This window comes from Anomaloglossus baeobatrachus, chromosome 4, assembly GCF_048569485.1.
Source record: "Anomaloglossus baeobatrachus isolate aAnoBae1 chromosome 4, aAnoBae1.hap1, whole genome shotgun sequence".
In the NCBI taxonomy this organism is placed as follows: domain Eukaryota; kingdom Metazoa; phylum Chordata; class Amphibia; order Anura; family Aromobatidae; genus Anomaloglossus; species Anomaloglossus baeobatrachus.
In genome coordinates this window covers 306,819,141-306,839,789 of record NC_134356.1, presented here as the reverse complement: position 1 = coordinate 306,839,789, position 20,649 = coordinate 306,819,141, and the positions used below count along the sequence as shown (strand labels likewise).

At 44.5% G+C, this 20,649-nt stretch overlaps 1 protein-coding gene across 1 annotated transcript in view; it reads right to left on the bottom strand.

Annotated features, from left to right (window-relative positions):
* SCAF11 (SR-related CTD associated factor 11) overlaps positions 1-20,649 on the bottom strand; it is a 191,804-nt gene that overhangs the window by 46,329 nt on the left and 124,826 nt on the right. Inside the window, exons 9-10 of the mRNA XM_075344961.1 lie at positions 10,824-10,919; positions 4,936-5,030 (exon numbers count right to left, since the gene is read on the bottom strand). Coding sequence (XP_075201076.1) covers positions 4,936-5,030; positions 10,824-10,919 — 191 coding nt within the window. The remainder of the gene's footprint in view (positions 1-4,935; positions 5,031-10,823; positions 10,920-20,649) is intronic.

The window sequence follows — 20,649 nt, the reverse complement described above, 5'->3', positions numbered from 1 at the left end:
ATTTAGCATCGAAAAGATCAAGCTGTTTTTAGTGAGTGCAGACATGTGAGCCGGATCACCAAAAAGAGCCGGACTGCCCATCACTAGTAGCTACCAGTGTGGTCTAGCTACACTCATCTACTGTTCAGAGATGTCCTGCCAGACAGGATCTTTGTGGAAACATTACATCAAAAAAGTTATATAGGGTGGGCCATTTATATGGATACACCTAAATAAAATGGGAATGGTTGGCGATATCAACTTCCTGTTTGGTGCACCACCACATTATGGGTGTCAGGTCCGAGCTTTCCTACACGAACAATGTCCTGGTAAGTGGATAGGTCATCGTGAGCCAGTTGAATGGCCACCAAGGTCTCCTGATCTGACCCCCTTAGACTTATCTTTGGGGTCATCTGAAGGCAGTTGTCCATGATGTGGAGATACAAGATGAGCAGCATCTGAAACAACGAATACTGGAAGCCTGTGCTAGCATTTCTTCTGCAATGTTGCTATCAGTGTGTCAATAGTGGGAGAAGAGTGTTGCATTGAAAAACCAACAGAATGGAAATCCAGAATTTAAATGGATGACAACAAAACACTTGCTGTATGAAAAAAGTGAACAAGTTTAATAAGTGCATAATGTTAAAACACCATTAAAAAATGGGAAGGACTGAAAGAAAAAAAAAAAAAAAAAAAAAAAGTACATACACACTAATACCTCAATAACAAAGAGTAGGCAATACTGGCTATCAACTATATACAGCCAAAACGTGCAACTACTTAATGATATACAGTATATTCCAATCATGGTAGAAATGTACAGGACAAGGAAAGCCTGCAATACAATAAACATGGTCTGTATTGTAAAAGAGGTACACCCCTGATGAAACCACATTCGGTGGCGTAACGCGTGTGGGACGGGCACGTGCATCCACATTACCTCTTTTACAATCCCATTTTTTAATGGTGTTTTAACATTCTGCACTTAAAAAAACTTGTTCACTTTTTGCATACAGCAAGTGTTTTGCTGTCGTCCATTTAAATTCTGGATTTCCAGTGTATTTATGGTCAAGCTGTGTCCTATTTCCCATAAATGTTGTGTTCCATTTGTCTATTTATATATGAGTGGTAGCACGTTTCAACTTTGATTTGGGTTGTGCCGTCTCTAATAGGTTGTATTTAATCCAACACAATGGGCGGCACTTTGAACACATTTTATAAGTGGTCATAAAATTGTAAACTAACTAATGAACGAATAAAGTTATGTTAAAACCAAGCACACCATTGTTTTCTTGTGAAATTCTCAATAGGTTTGATGTGTTACATAACTCTTCCCATTGGAAAAAATAAAGTTGGATTCAAAATGGCTGACTTCAAAATGGCCGCCACGGTCACCACTCATCTTGAAAAGTTTCCCCCCTCCCTTATACTAATGAGCCACAAACAGGAAGTTAATATCACCAACCATTCCCATTTTATTTAGGTGTATCCATATAAATGGCCCACCCTGTACTTTTGACATAGAAATAAGAACAAGTGACTCAATTAATAACAAAAATATAAGGACTGGGGTGCATAAAAATAACAGCAAGTGCTCCGTACTGAAGAGCTAAAATTATTACTAAGGCCTGGAGAGCAGAAGAATGATTGTCTGCAGTTTTCATGCAAGATTGTGGCTGCATTTCAACAAAAAAGCTAGGGATTTGGTCAGGATAAATGGTGCCATCAACGTTAAGAAATAGAAGCAGATATTTATCCATCATGCAACAACATTTGGCACCACATTTAATTTTGCAGCAGGAGAACCACCCTAAAATATACAGCCAATGTCATTAAAGGCAACCTGTCACCAGATTTGTCCCCTATGATGCAGCAACCCCTAGTAAGTAGTAAGCCCTTATATGCGGCATTTTAGAATTGTCCAGGCCAATCTGTATAACGTAAAAAACATCTTATACTCAATTGTGGGGCGGTCCGGTCTAATGGGTGTCGCAGATTTTGATCCGGTGCCTCCTTCTTGCGATCACCCTCTTCCTTCCTTGCTCGATGTAGATGAAGAGTCCTACGTTAGCTATACAGAGCCCTCCACAGTGTTCCTGCGCACTTCTCTCTGCCCTGCTGAAAGCAGATCAAAGTATTGTAGTGTGCATACATTCTTTGACCTTTGCTGCACCTGCGCATTACAGTGCTTTGCTCTGGCCACAGCAGGGCAGAAAGAAGTGTGCGTGCGCAAGAGCACAATGGAGGCCTCTGTATGGATGAAATAGATTGCAAGAAGAAAGGAGGAAGCGGACTGAAACAAGCGACACTCATTGGACCAGACCGCACCACACCACAGGTGAGTATAATACAGATTGGCATTCTAGAATGCTGTATATAAGGGCTTACTAGTGGTGGCCGCAGCTTCTAGAGGACAAATCTGCTAACAAACTCTCTTTAAAAACTCTTAGTAAAGACCAGGAGTCCTCATATGAGGATAATGGCCTCCAAAGAATCTCGATCTCTACATCAGAGTTGGTCTCTGATTACATGAGGAATTTTTGCAAGCCTATGTTCACAAATATGGAGTCAGTTCTACAAAACGTTTGGTACAACCTCTCTGCCAAGTTCCTTCAAAAACTTTGGTTCTAGTATACTTAGAAGAATGAATGCAGCTTTGACCGCAAAGGGTGGTCACACCAAATATGGTTTTGATTCCCCCCCGTGCATTGTTAATTGGAAAAGAGAACATTAAAAGGGAACCTGTCATTTTTTTTATATTAACCGTCCCTAATGTTTTACAGTTTTACATGATGCAATGTACATCACTAACATGGTATAAAAAATTAAAATAAATGATTCATTGTATTTTTCTTAATAAAAACGTTTATATAATTAGGTGAATGCAGTTAATACCTTTGTTTTCAGTCATATCAGTCATAGGGGCATTGTAATTACACCACAGGTACTTCAAACACACTACTTTGCTAAGCTCTGCCCATTACGATCACATGATCGTGACATCACAAATCCTGCATAGACCACTTCTAACAATGCTGAGCTCCGCCCATTAGTCACATGATCGTAACATCACAAAAGTCCTGCACTACCATTTCTCCTCTGCTGATCTCCAGAGCTCATAATTTGAGAAGTGGTGTGCAGAACCTGTGACGGATGGGGTGGAGCTCAGCAATGTTAGGAGTTGTCTATGCAGGATCATGTGAACATAATGGACGGAGTTCACCAGAGAAGAAGTGTTTAAGGACCTGTGGTTAAATTAATTACAATACAGGAGGCATATCAGGGGCACCATGCAAAATCTTACCTCGTGGGGTATCCAAGATCATGAGGAAGGTGAGAGATCAGCCTAAAACTACACGGGGGTAACTTGTCAATGATCTCAAGGCCGCTGGCACCTTTGTCACCAAGAAATCCATTGGTAACACATTACGCGGTAATGACTTAAAATTCTGCAGTGCCCGCAAAGTCCTAATGCTCTAAAGGCACATGTGCAGGCCCGTCTGAACTTTGCCAGTGAACACCTGGAAGATTCTGAGAGTGATTGGGAGAAGGTGCTGTGGTCAGATGAGACAAAAATTGAGCTCTTTGGCCTTAGCATCTCTTCCTCCAAACATGGTGAGTTGAGTTGTCTATGAGCCAAAGAACACGTCTCCAGTGTCAAGCATGGAGGTGGAAATATTATGTTGTGTTTCTCTGCTAAGGGAATAGGACTACTTCACCACATCAATGGGACGATTGATGGAGCCATGTACCTCCTTCCCTCCGCCAGGACATTAAAAATGGCTCGTGGCTGGGTCTTCCAGCACGACAATGGCCCAAAACATACAGCCAAGGCAACAAAGGAGTGGCTCAAAAATAAACACATTAAGGTCATGGAGTGGCCTAGCCAGTTTCCTGACCTCAATCCCATAGAAAATTTATGAAGAGAGCTGAAGCTCCGAATTGCCAAGCGACAGCCTCAAAACCTTAATGATTTAGAGATGATCTGCAAAGAGGAGTGGACCAAAATTCTGACATGTGCACAAATCTATTCATAAACTACAAAAAACATCTGACTGCTGTGCTTGCCAACAAGGGTTTTGCCAAGTATTAAGTCTTGTTTGCCAGAGGAATCAACTACTTATTTCTCTGCAAAATGAAAATAAATATATATAAATTATACTATGTGATTTTCTGGATTTTATTTTGGCTGTTTTATCTCTCACTGTTAAAATTAACCTACCTTTAAAAATTATACACTGTTCATGTCTTAGTCAGTGGGCAAACTTACAAAATCAGCAAGGGATCAAATACTTATTTCCCACACTATAGATGGGCGACTCATGGTATCAGTAGCGAAGAGTCAAGTTTTTTACGGGACTTATTGATCCCATGTGTCCTCCATCTATTAACTGCACCCACGGACAGCAGCTCCTGCTCCTCCTCAGTTCATCTGGATCAAGGGCCCTCAGCCTCATATTCCCAGCACTGAGATCTCATGATCACTTGTGCGAGCTTGCTGTTTAGGATAAAAACATCATGTTCCTTTCCAAGCAGTCGAACCGTGCTACTAGGCATGCCAGGAACTTAAAGTTTGACTGCCACTTCATCTATAAAACAATGATTTAAATTAGATTTTAAAAATATAGTGTTTCAGAAAGTCTGGCCACACATGAATTGGCCTTATTTCATAAGGATAATGGGACTACTGCTATCTCTGGATGTTGAGTTACAACTACGCTGTTTTATAACGACTGGAAAACCTGCAGCAGTGGGAATGGCTATGCATTTTTCCCATACAAAATGAGATTACTTGCAATGTCATGATATCATCCCTGCAGCCAAAGATAGTCGGGGATGCACGTAAATATGCTTTTAAAGGAAAGTAATGCTTATATGAGTATTGGTTTAATTCACAAGTAAATGCCATTATGTCAACTTCTGAGAAAATAACTATGAAGTTTCCAATATAGTTACCTTGGCTCCTAAACGGAGTAGGACTTAAAGGGAAGATATATTCATCCAAAAGCGTTGGTGGATGGATAAGTATTTCAGCAGGTACAGTGGAAATGCTAGAAGACAACAATTTATAAAAGGTAAAACCCCCAATACACAGACTATACATAGAATTTCAATATGGTGCTTGCAGCAATGAAACTGCACTTTATGCAAACAAATGACAAAAGGAAGTAAGAACACTGATATTAATGGCAGCATTAACCATTTGTTGGAAAAAAAAAAATCTTCTAAATGGGAATCTTTCACCAGGTTTTCACTGTCCCATCAGAGCAGGATAATATAGGAGAAAAACCTTGATTGCAGCAATGTCTCCAAGTAGGCTGCTTACTGTAGTATTTATATATTAATGTTCTGCTCTGCTGACAACTCACCAGTCCTCAGAATGATGAGCTCTGTATAACAAACGGCTTTCTGCTCATCTACAGTGATGACAGAAAACTGAAATGATGCTAGTCTAAGGGGATAGACAACTCATAGCAAGGACTACAATTCCACAGGTTTTACTAGTCCACTGAGTGAGATTACCAAAGCTACAGCAAGCAGAGTTGAAAGTGACATAGCTGGAATCATGGTCTCTGCCCCTACATTATACTGCTCTCAGATGGGCAGCAAAAATCTGGTGACAGATTCAAACCAGCATGAATCAGCCTGGCTGCACAGTTGCAGAGAAACAACTTCAGAAACATTAGTTTGAGGATCCGTGGACCATAGGGAGAAGCGTGCACTGTCCAGCGCTGCCTCCAGCCAGCTACTTCCCACACTGCTCCAGCTGATTCAGTTTCTCTCACCATGTACGCACAGGAACTGTGTGTACATATGACATGTAGGAAAAAGCTAGCTGAGGGATGTTCCCTTTAATGCTCATTTTCTCTAGCCAACCCACACAACTGACTGCTGATTGGCTACATAGCAGGCTGTTTAGACAGGCTACAGACAGGCTTCCAAAACAAAGATCAACTGTTTAAAGATTTTTCTGTGGCATGGGTGTCATAGTTCCACTCAGCTCACGCCCCATTTACACAGGACAATGTGTGGCAGAGAACAATGATTCTGAAGAGTTAAGGCCCAGTCACACACGACTTACCAGCGATCCCGAAAACGATGCGACCTGATAGGGATCGCAGGTAAGTCGCTGGGAGGTCGCAGGTGAGATGTCACACAGTCAGATCTTACCAGCGATGCAGGAACAATACAGGTCGCAGTAGCGACCTGTATAACGATCTCAGCAGTCACTGTGACCCTGTCACACAGTGTCAAACACAGCAATGCATCCTGCCCAGCAGGACATCGCCTTTGAAGAAAATGGTCTGGACCATTTTGCAACGACTAGAGATCTCACAGCAGGGGCCTGATCGCTGGTAGGTGTCACACATAACGAGATCGCTAACGGGATCGCTACTGCGTCACAGAAACCGTGGCTCAGCTGCGATCTCACTAGGTGTGACGGTACCTTTAGACTCATTTGTTGGGTGATTGGTAGCTTGTTTGCGTTCTTAGGAACGTGCGCTCAAGATAAATCAGCCAGCGTAAATGCAGGTTTAATAGACTTTGTTTAAATAGATTGTCCAGGCTTCTGATCTTGAAAACTGATGACCAGTCAGTCATCGATATTTCACCAGCTGTTTTCAGCTTCTTTAGTGGATGGATATAGATTGCAGAACCTAATATACATAAGAATAGGTCCTTTATTTTGAAATCTTGAAAAATAACCAGTCTCTTTTTGTTAGTAAATTCAACAAATTGCTAAATGACACTAAAAATAAAAACACAATATGCAATTATAAGAAGACAAACAATGCCCTGGCTAGAAAATATATATATTCTATATATATATATATATATATATATTATATATACTAGAAGGTGGCCCGATTCTACGCATCGGGTATTCTAGAATTTACGTAGTGTGTAGTTCATGTATGATTTTTGTATTTATATATATATATATATATATATATATATATATATATATATATATATATATATATATATATATATATATATATATATATATATATATATATATATATATATATATATATATATATATATATATATATATATATATAGTTGTCTGTAGTTACCAAGTGTTTGTGTAGGGGCTGTACATGTTCTGGGTGTTGTCTGGGTGTGGCGGGGGGTGAGAGCGGTGTTGTAAGTGTGTTGCGTTGTTTGTGGAGCGCTGTGTGTCTGTAGCGTGTTGTGTGTGTGTTGCGCAGTTTGTGTGGGTGTGGTGTGTTTTGGGGGGGGAGGTATGTTTTGTGCAATGTGTGTGTTGTGCGGTATGTGCGTTTATGTATGCAGCGGTGTTTGTGTGTTGGGTGCTGTGTGTGTGCGGCGTTGTCTGTGTGTGTGGGTGTCTGTGTATGGCGGTGTTTGTGGTTCTCAGTGTGTGTGGTGTGTTGTGTGTGTGTGTTGGGGGGAGGTGTGCACCTCCCATCGTGCTCCATCCCCCATGCTGCGCACCCCCCATCGTGCCCCATCCCCCATGCTGCGCACCCCCCCATCATGCTACATCCCCCATGCTGCGCACCCCCATCGTGCTACATCCCCCATGCTGCGCACCCCATCGTGCTCCATCCCCCATGCTATAATAGTTCTCCTATTATACTCAGAGAGGAGTATAATAGGAGGACTATAATAGGAGGCGTAGTCCTGGGGGGAGAGCAGTATAATGCCGGCTCCCTGCACATGTGTAGCGGGAGCCGGTATACGCTGGTAACTATGATACACATCGGGTAACTAAGGGACCTCAGTTACCCGATGTGTATAATGGTTACCAGCGTTCACCGGCTCAGTCACGATCCCAGCATCGCAAGGGTATGTCTGTTGCTGCTGGGATCGTGACGGAGCCGGTGTACACTGGTAACTATGATACACATCGGGTAACTAAGGGACCTCAGTTACCCGATGTGTATAATGGTTACCAGCGTAAACCGGCTCCGTCACGATCCCAGCAGCGCAAGGTTATGTCTGGCGATGCGTGCGGAGGGCCAGGGCGAGCGGCCAATCCATGCGGAGGGCAGGGCCAGGCCGAGGCGAGCGACCAATCCGTGGGGGGGCGGAGCCGAGCGGCCAATCCGTGCGGGGGGGCGGGGCCATGGCGAGCCCAGCGGCCAATCAGCTTTGTGTCACCGTAAGGACACAATTTTGGAGCAAGACAGACAGACAGAGGCAAATATATATATATATATATATATATATATATATATATATATTTTCTAGCCATGTAGCTTTCTGCAACAATCTTCACTTATTTTTCGACCACAATATACAGATTTTTCTGTTGTCCCATCCAGTAATACAGGCTGGATGTGGGCTCTGTGTATCCAGTGTGTTGCAGCCTTTACATGCTTTCATGTGTGTCATTGGTCCTAATATAGGACCAGTTTCCTCTTCATGTGGTTTTCTATAGCCCACATTCTCCGCCCTCTCAGACCGTTACTAATTTTCCCCCCTCTCAGATGCTGCTGTGACCAGGACTGTGGAGTCTAAGTCAAATTTCCAACACCTCAATTTCTCTGATTCTGACTCCATGGCTGAGACTCCCTATACAGTTGAAACCAGAAGTTTCCATCCACTGTCTATAATGACACATATGCATATTTTTCTCACTATCTGACATGAAATCAGATTAAACCTTTCCCATGTCAGGTCAATTAGGATTACCAAATTTATTCCTTTGCTAAATGTCAGAATGAGAGCCAGAGAAGGTTTCAAGGCATTTTTATTACTTTCTGCACAGTGAAGTTTCCCTCCATGTCATTAGTATTTAGTAGCATTTCTCTTACACTGTGTGACTTGGAAGAAACATTTTTAGATATCCTTTCACAAGCCTCTCACAATAGTTGGTAGGAATTTGGGCACATTCCTCCTGACAGAACTGGTGTAGCTGAACCACGTTTGTAGGTCGCCTTGCTCACACCGGCCTTTTCAGCTTTGCCCATAAATGTTCAATAGGATTGAAATCATGGGTTTGTGATGGCCACTCCAAAACATTGACTTTTCTATCCTTAAGCCACTTTGTAACCTGTTTGGCAATATGCTTTGGGTCATTGTCCATTTGGCCATCTTATTTCCGCCCAAGCTTTAAGTTCCTGGCTGATTTCTTTAGATGCTGCTTCAGTATTGCCACATAATCTTCTTTCTTCATGATGCCATCTATTTTGTGAAGTTCACCAGTCCTTCCTACAGCAAAACAACCCCACTACATGATGCTGCCACCACCGTGTTTCACAGTTGGGATGGTGTTCTTAGGCTTCAAAGCTTTTCCCGTTTTCCTCCAACTGTAACGATGGTCGTTATGACCAAACAGTTCAATTTTAGTTTAGTCAGACCACAGGAAAGGTCTCTAAAAATTAAGGTCTTTGTTCCTGTGTGCATTTGCAAACATTAGTGGCCATTCAGCGCATGTAAATACAGTACTTGTTTCACTGTGGATAATGACACAATCTTACCAGCTTCCACCAGCAGCTTCACAAAGTCTTTTGCTTTTGTTCTTGGGTAGATATGAACGTCTGACCAAAGCATGTTAGTCTTTAATACACAGAACCCATCTCCTTCTTGAGCGGTTTTATGACTGGACATTCCATTTTGTTTGTATTTGCATAAAATTGTTTGCATAGATGCACGAGGCGCCTTCAGGTATCTGGAAATTGTACCCAAGGTTGAACCAGACTTGTCGAAGTCCACGATTCTCTTTCGAGATCTTGGCTGATTTCTTTTGACTTTTCCAGGATGCTACACAAAGAAGCAGTGTGTTTCAGGTGTGCATTAAAATACATCCACAGGTGTGTCTTTAACTCAGATGTTGCCAATAAACCTATCAGATGCTTCCAAAGACATGACATATGGGCTGTCTCATTGTTCAAAAGCATAGTATTCTTAGTGTAGGTAAACTTTGACTTTGCAGAAAGTAATAAACATCCTCTCTCATTATGCTGGCATTTGGCAAATAAATAATTTTGGTTCCTAATTGATCTAAAATGATCAAGGTTTATTCTGATTTCGCATCAGATAGTGAGAAAAACATGCATGTGTGTCTCTAGAGAGGATAGAAACTTCTGATTTCAACTGTACGTGACTGATATGTGTGACAAATTTACTGTAGTAAAATGGTAACATCATTACTTATATCATGTAGCTGAAGTGCAGCACAGATTCATCGCCACTAAAAGCTAAGATCAGGAACAGAACAGACATTTCTTTCCCAAATTCTTATGAAAAAATATTCGTCACATACTGCATTGAACCGCTGTACCCAATTTATTATATATCTTAGGAGTTGGTCCGTTTTACACCAACTCCAACAAAATGGACACTGACTCAGACTCCACAGCCCTGGCTGTGATTTTTCTTTTTTTTCTGTCTAAAGCTATTGAACACACCGCAAAAACAATTGTGGGGTGCCTATAGGCTATCATAGCAGCTGGGGCCTAAAGTGAAAAAAAAAATACACTTAAAAGGTTTAATTGTATCTATTTGAAATAAACTTGGAGCAAAAACACCCGTCTGCCTGTAGCTCTTCCTCCCTCTTCTCTTCATAGAAATTTTTCACGAGGAGCATGAATGCAAACATTTATTTTCCTAGAAGACTGATTTTAAAAAAAAATTTACATTCAAAAAATGAACATTCCCGGGAGTAAAAAAAAAAAAAAAAAAAAAAAAAAAATGTTCCTTTACACAAAAGTATATTATTGAAAGAAAAAAAGCGATCAAAGCTACAGCAATAGAACATATTATGGATGCAGAAAGACAAACTTCTTAACTTTCTCTAAGAAAACACTTATTGTGCACACATAGTAAAAAGATTAAAATATCTACATCTATAAATATCAATCTCTCACCTTTGAATTCCTTTAGCATCAAATGGAATCCTTAAGTGCTTTAACGTGTCTCTCTTACGCCTTATCATACACACTTCACTTTCCTCTTGTTCAGTCCTGAAACAAATTTATATTGAATAAATCACCAGTAATTCATAATGTGTAAAAGCCATAAAATGCATGATCTCCACAATTAAAAGGCCACTGTCATTTTACACACCTTAAAGGGAACCAACCAACAGGATTTTGCTACATGAAGTAGGGGCAGCACCATACTGGCACTAGGATACTGTATCCAGGAATAGCTTTTTTTGAAAAAAATTAGATTCTTGGTTGCTAAAAATAACTTAAAGTCAAAGTTGCAGATATACACTACACTTTGATTGACGTGTGCAGTGGGCCGAGGCTTTGTGGGTCAGGTCCTTCGGTTATATTCTGCCTCCTGAGTCTGGTATTGTAAACCAACAGCAGCAATGGTGGCATGGTGCAATACTTAAAGAAAAGGGGCATGCAATACAAGACACAGAAGGAGACATATACAGAGAACCCGACCCAAAAAGGACCACCCCCGATGCACGTCAATGAAAAGTTTAGTGTATTTCTGCAATTTGATTAAAGATATTTTAGCAAACAAGCATCTGATTTTTCAACAAAAGGTATGCCTGGATACAGCATCCTAGTGCCAGTATGGCACTGCTTATACTTCATACAGTAAAATCCTGGGGGTTGGATCCCTTTAAAAAAAGAGACATGTCAGAAGTTGTGATCTATGTGGGACTAGTTCCATAGACTATCAATGATTGCTAGAACTAAGCAGCAGTGGGCAAAATGTATGCAGTCAGATTTGCTTGTGGTTGCATCGCTTTCATCGAGCCAAGTTTACCAACGTTACAAGATGTTTGATATTTATGGTTCTTCTAATATATAAAGCAGAATATGTATACAAGTATGTTCGCTAAAGGAATCCACACGGTCGCATTTACAAATCACGAAATTTTCCAGTCACTTATTTTGACTCAGGCAATATCAGACTGTGTTGAGGGGAAATTTTAACCCGCGCTTTACAGTTATTCGCAAACTACCCCCTCTTACTTACTGTTTGGATGTGTGCAGTAATATATTGGGTGTTTTGACAGCCTGGATATTTTCAGGTGGCCTATAGCAATCAATCACAGCTCTGCTTTTATTTTGCTAAAGATCATTAATAAGAGCGCTGATTGCTATAGGCAACGAGCAACGAAGGACATTCTTGGTACAGTGGAACCTCGGTTTACGAGTAACTTGGTGTGTGAGTATTTTGCTATACGAGCAGCTTGCTGTAAATTTGTAACTCAGTTTATGAGCAATCTTTGCGGTAGGAGCAAAATACTTACCGCACACATTTCCGGTTCCGTACTTTCACCGCACTCTGACCCGCTCTTATAGTCCGCAGAAAAACACACTATGCTCACCATACCCTCCGTTCTCTGGGCGGCCTACTGGATCTTGTAGTCCGCAGGTATGTGTAGAGGAGCAGGATGGCACATGGCACAAGTTGTGGAACGAATTGTCTGAGTTTCAATTATTTCCTATGGGAAATTTTGCTTTGCTAGAGGAATAACTTTGTTTACAAGCACACTCCCAGAACGGATTGTTCTCGTAAACCAAGGTTCCACTGTATAAGACAACCTATGTGTAAGTTAATAGGATTCCGGTGGTGAGAAGGAGAGTGGGAGATAAGGAGAGTGACTTGGTTACTATTCCTGGCAACGCCGGGTACTACAGCTAATTGTAAAAGGGAACTGGTCACCAGGATTTTCCCTTATGAGCTGCGGCCACCACCAGTGGGCTCTTATATGTACAGTATTCTAGCATGCTGTATATAAGAGCCCAGGCCGCTCTGTATAACGTAAAAAACAGCTTTATAATACTCACCGAGGGGTCAGTCAGGTCCGATGGGTGTTGCAGGTCGCGAGTCTGGTGCCTCCTCCATCTGGTGAGAATGCTGTCCTCCTGCCCAGCCCCGTGTGCATAATGCAACCTGCAGCATTCACAGAGGCCTCCATTGTGACCTTGCGCATGCGCACTTTGATCTGGCCTGGTGAGGACAGATCAAAGTACCTGTAGTGTGCATGCGTGGGAGACCTTTATTCGCGCCTGTGCATTACAGTACTTTGCCCTGCCCTCAGCAGGGCAGATCCAAGTGCACAGGAGCCCAATGGAGGCCTCTCTGTGAATGAAGCAGGACAAATCAAGCACACGGGGCTGTGCAGAAGGACAGCGATCACAAGAAGAGAGGAGGTGCTGCAGTATCTTAAAGCTGTTTTTTTTCATTATACAGAGTGGGTGGCTATTATATACACAGCATTTTGGAATGCTGTATATCAGGGCTCACTGGTGGTAGCCGCAGCTCATAAGGGTAAACCCTGGTGACAAGTTCCCTTTAAATATAAAACAGTGAGGAGAATAAGTATTTGATACACTGCTAATTTTGCAAGTTTTCCCACCTACAAAGAATGAAGGTGTGTAATTTTTATTGTAGGTACACCTAAACGGTGCGATACAATACAATTTTCTGGATTTTTGGGGGGATTCTATGAGTTTTAAATAATTGATTTTCATTTTATTGCATAAAATAAGTACCGTATTTTTCGCTTTATAAGGCTCTGTGCGCACTGGGAAATGGAATTTTCTTGAGAAAATTCCGCATCCTCTCAAAGATTACCGCACTCGCGGTAAAAAACCGCGGGAAACCGCACCCGAAAACCGCATGCGGTTTGCCGCGGTTTTACCGCGGTATTGTTCGCGGTATTGCCGCGGTTTTGCCGCGTGCGGGTTGGGATGTGCTTTATTGCATTCACTGCAATAAAGCACATTGAAAAAAAAAAAAAAAAAAAAAAAAAGTCATTTAATTCTGAGTAGATAGATAGACAGAAGAATAGATAGAGGGATAGATAAACTGACAGATAGAGGGATAGATAGATAGATAGATAGAGGACAGATCGCTGCATTTCCCACGGTCGGCAGTGAGTTCACATTACCGGCCGTGGGAAATGACCGATAATTACCTCTCCTGTCTGCTGCATTCAGCCTGTGTCTGTGACACATCGCGGCTGGATGTCAGCAGTGCAGGACGCCGGAGTCGGAGCTGTGTGGATTACGCCGGAGCTTTGGTGCGGGAGGGGTTAATAAACTGGTGAACGAGGCTTGTTTGTTTTATTTAAAATAAAGAATTTTTGGTGTCTGTGTTTTCTTCACTTTACTTACGGGTTGATCATGTCAGCTGTCACATAGACGCTGCCATGATCAAGCCTAGGGTTAATGGCGGTGGTCCCCCATCACCATTAACCCTTGTATTACCTTGTCACCACTGCTACACGGTGGCAAGAAGAGCCGAGGACACGCCGGTATTGGTCGCATATTGCATGCGACAGTGCCGGGGCAGCTGCGGCTGATATTCTCGGCTGCGGGAGGGGGAGTGAGGCGGGGGACATTAACCCTGCCCCTCTCCCTCCCCAGCATGAGAATACCGGGCCGCCGCTGTGTGCTTACCTCGGCTGGAAGGTAAATATGCAGCGGAGCCCACGTTCTTTGTTTTCTATATTTCCGTTTTCTTTCTATGTGTGTTCTATGTTTCTGTGTCTATGTGTTCTATGTCTGTGATGTCTGTGTGTCTGTGATGTGTGTGTGTGTGTGATCTGTGTGTGTGTTTACTCTCTGCACGACTTCCTGTTCCTGTAATGACATCACTTCCCTGCAAAACCGCAAGCAAGTGATGCACATTACCGGAGGTAAACCGCGAAATACCGCAGGGAATAACGCAGGAAAACGCAGTGAACCGCACAGAATTTGCTGCCTGCGTTATTCCCTGCGGGATTTCATGATTAACATTGAGTCAATGGAGTGAAATCCCGCAGCGATGTGCGGAAAAGAAGTGACATGCACTTGTTTTTGCTGCGGGATTTCCGCAGCAAAACACGCAGCTGTCAAATTCCGCCCAGTGCGCACAGGATTTTTTTTCTCCATAGGATTTGCTGGTGATTCACTGCAGAGATGTTATGAACATTTTCTGCAGCGAAACATGCAGCAAATCCGCGGCAAAATCCGCGAAAAATCCGGTAAGTGCGCACATAGCCTAAGACGCACTTTTCCTCCCAAAAATTTGAGAGGAAAATGGGGGGTGCATCTTATAAAGCGAATATAGCAGTACCTGGGGGTCCTGTCTGTGCGGTGATCGGGCGGCCGGGTGCCTATGGCTGCGTGCAAGCGGCCGGGTACCTGTGCTTGCATGCGGTGGCGGCAGCCGGGTACCCGTGGCTGTGTGCGGGCGGCGTCTGTGTGCGGGCAGCGGCCGGGTGCTGTGTGTGGGCAGCGGCTGTGTGCTGTGTGCAGGCGGCGGTCGGGTGCTGTGTGAGGGCGGCGGCTGTGTCCAGGCGGCGGTCGTGTCCAGGCGGCGGTCGGCGTCTGGGTGCTGTGTACGGGCGGCGGCTGTGTCCAGGAGGCGGTCGGCGGCTGGGTGCTGTGTGCAGGCGGCGGTCGGCGGCTGTGTGCAGGCGGCGGTCGGCGGCTGTGTGCGGGCAGCGGCTGGGTGTTGTGTGTGGGCAGCGGCCGGGTGTTGTGTGCGGGTAGCGGCCGGGTGCTGTGTGCGGGCAGCGGCCGGGTGCTGTGTGCGGGCAGCGGCCGGGTGCTGTGTGCGGGCAGCAGATGGCTGCCGCCCGCACGCAAGCACAGGTACCCGGCCGCTTGCTCGCAGGGTGGGCGGCCAGCCTGCTGGCTGCCACTCTGTGCTTGCGGAGCGGGCGGCTGTGCAGCAACTTACCCAGTTTGTCCGCGGTCCCAGTTTCAAATGGTGGCAGCGGGCGCGTGCGCAGATGGAGCCCTTGGATGAGAGCTCCATCTGCGCAGGCGCCATTATTCGAACCGGGACCGCGGACACTGGGACACTCACAGCAGCGGCCTGCTGCATGACTCACCCGCCGTCGCCGACGCTGCTGCTGCCGCCGCCACCACCACGGGCCCCGCGGCTCCTACCACCATGGATCCCCCGGCTCCTGCCACCCCGGACGCCGCTGTCACTGACCCGCCGTGCCTGCCAGCAAATCCGCTGCCTCCTGTGACCCCGCTTCACCACCACTGCTGCCCCCCTCCGGTAAGAGAACACCGGATTATAAGATGGACCCCATTTTTCTTTTTTTTACCTTTTTTTATGTCTAAGTTTGGGGTGCGTCTTATAATCCGGTGTGTCTTATAAAGCGAAAAATACGGTATTTGTCATAATAGAAAAACAGAACTTAATATTTGGTACAGAAACCTTTTCTTGCAATTAGGCTATGTGCGCACGTTGCGTAATTACATGCAGTTACACTGCGATCTGCACCGCAGCGTAACTGCATGCGTCCTGCATCCCCTGCATAATCTAGAGAGATTGTGCAGGAGCCGTGCGCACGTGGCGTCTTCTTTCTGACATGTCACTTCTTTCCTGTGCTCTGCCTGCAGCCCCCGCTCTGTCTATGGGAGGAGCTGCAGTCAGAGCGCATGGAATTGGCTTTTTTTTTTCCATTACGGACTGTTTCTGCAGCGATTTGAAGCGCACGTGTGCTGTTCAAATCGCTGCAGGGACAGTACACAACGTGCGCACATAGCCTTAGAGGTCAGATGTTTCCTGTAGTTCTTGACCAAATATGCACACATGGCAGCAGTGATTTTAGCCCACTGCTCCATATAGATCTACTGCAGATCTTTCAGGTTTTGGGGCTGTTGCTGGACAACATTGAGTTTCAGCTCCCACAAAAAAGTGTCAAATGGGTTCAGGTCTGGAGACTTGCTAGGCCATTCTAGGACTTTGAAATGCTTTTTATGAAGCCATTCCTTCCTTGCCCTGGCTGTGTGTATTGAGCCATTATGTTGGAAAACCCAGCCATGACCCATCTTCAATGCTCTTACTGAGGGAAAGGGTTGTTGGCCAAAATCTAAAGGGTACATAACCCCATCCATACTCGTTTCAATACGGTGCAGTCATTCTGTCCCCTTTGCAGAAAAGCACCCCTAAAGTATGAGGTTTCCACCCCCATGATTCACGGTTGGGACAGTGTTCTTGAGGTTGTACTCATCCTTCCTAGAAACGAGTGGAGTGGAAACCAAAAAGTTCTATTTTGGTCTCATCTGACTCATACCTTATACCATGCTTCCTCTGCATCATTCAGATGGTCATTGGCGAACTTCAAACGGGCCCGGACATGTGCTGGCGTGAGCAGGGGGACCATGCGTGCCCTGAAGGATTTAAATCACCAACTGTAATCTTTGAGACTGTGGTCCCAGATCCCTTCAGGTCATTGACCAGGTCTTATGTAGTTTTGGGCCGATTCCTGACCTTTCTCAAAGTCATCCTTTCCCCACAAGGCGAGACCTTGCATGGAACTCCAGACCAAATAAGATTGAAAGTCATCATGTGTTTCTTCCATGTTCTAATAATTGTGCCAACAGTTGTTGCCAAGGTGCTTTCTTCTCCTGTAGCTCATCCCAGCCTGTGCAGGTCAACAATTTTGTCACTAGTGTCGTTAAACAACTTTCTGGTCATGGCAATGGTGGAGAGGATGGAGTGTGATTGAGTGGACAGGTGTCTTATACAGGTAACGGGTTTAAACAGGTGCAATTAATATAGGTAATGAGTGGGAGGGCATCTTAATGAAAAAATAACAGGTCTTTGAGAGCCAGAATTCTTGCTGGTTTGCAGGTGATCAAATACTTATTTCATGCCATAAAATGCATATTAATTATTTAAAAATAATACAATGATTTTCTGGATTTTTTTTTTTAGGGTTGAGGGGGGTGGAGATGGTCACAGTTGAAGAGTACCTACAATATAAATTACAGACCACGCCATTGTTTGTAGGTGAGAAAATTTGCTAACATCAGCAGTGTATCAAATACTTCTTTTCCTCACTCTATATCAAGAGAAGTGTCACTTACTTCACACAGAGGTGAGGCACACATTCTTAGCTCCTTTGTTCTGGCAATGGGTTGGTGTGCGCCTCAAATCACAACTTATCTGCTAATACTTACAAAAACAATGGCTTCTTTTGCACTAAAGTGAGGTTTTAAAACAAAATATAATACTTTGCCCATTCGTAGTTATATATATATATATATATATATATATATATATATATATATATATATATATATTGCAGAGGTTGCCAATCCCAAGAGCACAACTTTTGGCTTTGCCCCATATGCAGATGTTTTTTTTTCTTAGTTATGCTTTGCTTATATAATGCCATCCTATTCCACAGCGCTTTTCAGACATCACAATCTAGATTCCCGATCAGTACATCTTTTGGAGTGTGAAAGGAAACAGGAGTACCCAGAAAAAACCCAAAACGCGATAATGGGGAGAGGGAGGGAGTACAATCTCCTTGCAGATCTGGTCTTTGATGGGATATAGAAAACTAGAGTATGATCTCCAGCACTTCAAAGAAAGTTAAAAATATTTATTGAGATTCTATTAAAAAAGATCCATCGATCATGAAAACAGTGAGGGGGGACACATTAAGAGAAATCCAACATGTTTCAGCTAGTAGAGCCTTATTCAAGGATTGCAATTTCTCTTAATGTGTCCCCCCTCACTGTTTTCATGATCGATGGATCTTTTTTAATAGAATCTCAATAAATATTTTTAACTTTCTTTGAAGTGCTGGAGATCATACTCTAGTTTCCTTGTCTGTGTTCTGCCTGAGGCCAGGGCAGCTCCGTGCACCAACACCGATCCTGACCTGGACTTTAGGAAGGGTGAGCTGAACTACTTTTTCTATTTTCTGTCTTTGATGGGATATAAACCCAGCACTGCAAAGCAACAATGCTGCTCAATATGGATATTTAAGTGAATATAGGGCAACTTCACACGCATACCCCTTTAGACTCCAGTTACTAAACGGTTTATGTGCCCACTGGGGAAAGTGTCCTGGGGTTATATCCGCAGGAGCTCCCAGAAAATCGCAGCACAATGTTTCCATGCTGCGGTTTATTTGCGGAATGTCCTGCGGATATGGTGCGGGCATTCTGCATTGAGGATACAGTACCATGACTTCGGCACTGCATCCTCAATGCAGAACAAGTGCTGAGTAGAGCTAATCGAACGGCCAATAATCCGGGGCTGGCGGATCACTAACAGATTTAAAAAAGAATCCGATCCGCTCCGGAATCCAGTCCCCATATAAGTCAATGGGGACCGGAATCCAGAGGGTAAAAAACGTTTGTGGAGGGGCTAGGGGGCTAGGAGCGAGCGCGACATACCCACCGAGGCGCTGTCATGGCAGCACACTTTTTCCGGGTTACGCTGTTACCTTCCGGAGCCGACAATTCAATATTCATTGTTTTCCCCGCCCACCGGCGCGTGTTGGTTGCAGCTAGACACGCCCCCACCCTGAGTGGCAGCGTGTCAGCTAACTGCAACCAATCACAGGCGCCAGGACGGCCGGTGGGCGGGGAAAGCAGTGTGTCCGTCGCAAGTGTGACTCCGGCTTTTTTTTTTTAATATTAAATAAATTATTAAAAAACCCGACGTGCGGTCCCCCTACTTTTCATCCCCAGCCATGGAAATGCCAGCCGGGGGCTGGTATTTCAGCCCGCAGCCGCCCTGTAAAGCCGCATGTATTACATGCGGCTATACCGGTACATTACCGGCTCTTCCCGGCGGCGTGATGCGGTGCCAGTCGGGGTAATAGGTTTGTGATCGCACGGGCGTCTGAGACACCCGCATCACAAACCTGAAAATGAATGTAAATAAACACAGAGAAATCCTTTATTTACAATAAAGTACAAACGCAGCCTCGTTCACCATTTTATTACCCCAACACCCTGCAGCTCCGACGTAATCCACACGTCCCACGGCGACACATCCGGCTCTGCTACATCTCACAGCTAGCAGTCGTAAAGCACGGCTGCCCGCTCTGAGCGTAGACACTGACTGAGCGGCTGTGACAGGCTGGGCTGTGACATTGTCTCCTCCGCAGCTCCAGCCCCTCCCCTCCTCAGTGCCGGCCGCAGCAGAAGTCCGCTCTCACTGACCTCAGTGGCAGAGACGGACACTCGAATGACACTCGGCTCTGCTGTACTGACTGCGTGAGCCGTGTGTCATGCGATGGGATTGCACCGATGCACGCTGAGACAGTGGAGGAGATGGGGAGAAAGTGCTCCCTCTATCTTCTCCGCTCATGTGATGCGATTGCAAGATCACATCACAGTCGCATGACCCTCGGCTGACACCCGCAGCAGAGGGTCATTTGCATATTGCTTCCGACGCTGTCGCATCGGAAGCGGTACGCAAGTGTACAAGAGCCCTCATACATGTGCGGCTGTGCTGCAATGTCAGACTCATGCGAGTCTAACATCACATGGCACAGCCTGCTGCTGTCTGAACATGAGCATGCATGTACCTAGAAACACATGCACGCTCCTGTCAGATGTGTGTGCGGCTGTGCTGCGATGTCACACTTGTGGGAGTCCCATGCTGTGTCTGCTGCCTAAGATAAACTGCATGCGTTTTTTTTTTGTTTTTTTTAAATAATTAAAAAAAAAAAAAAAATGACGTGCGGTTTCCCCCCCCCCCCCAATTTTCATTCCCAGCCATAACGCCGGCTGGGGGCTGGTATATCCTCAGCCCGCAGCCGCCCGGTATAGCCGCATCTGTTAGAGGTGGCCATTCCGGTGCGATATCGGCTCATCTTGATTGCCCTAGTGCGGTGGCAATCAAGGTAATAGCAGGGGTTAATAACAGCACACGGCTGTTATTAAACCCCAGGTTTGTGATCGCACGGGTGTCTGTGAGACACTTGCATCACAAACCTGTAAATTACAGTAAAGGCTCTGT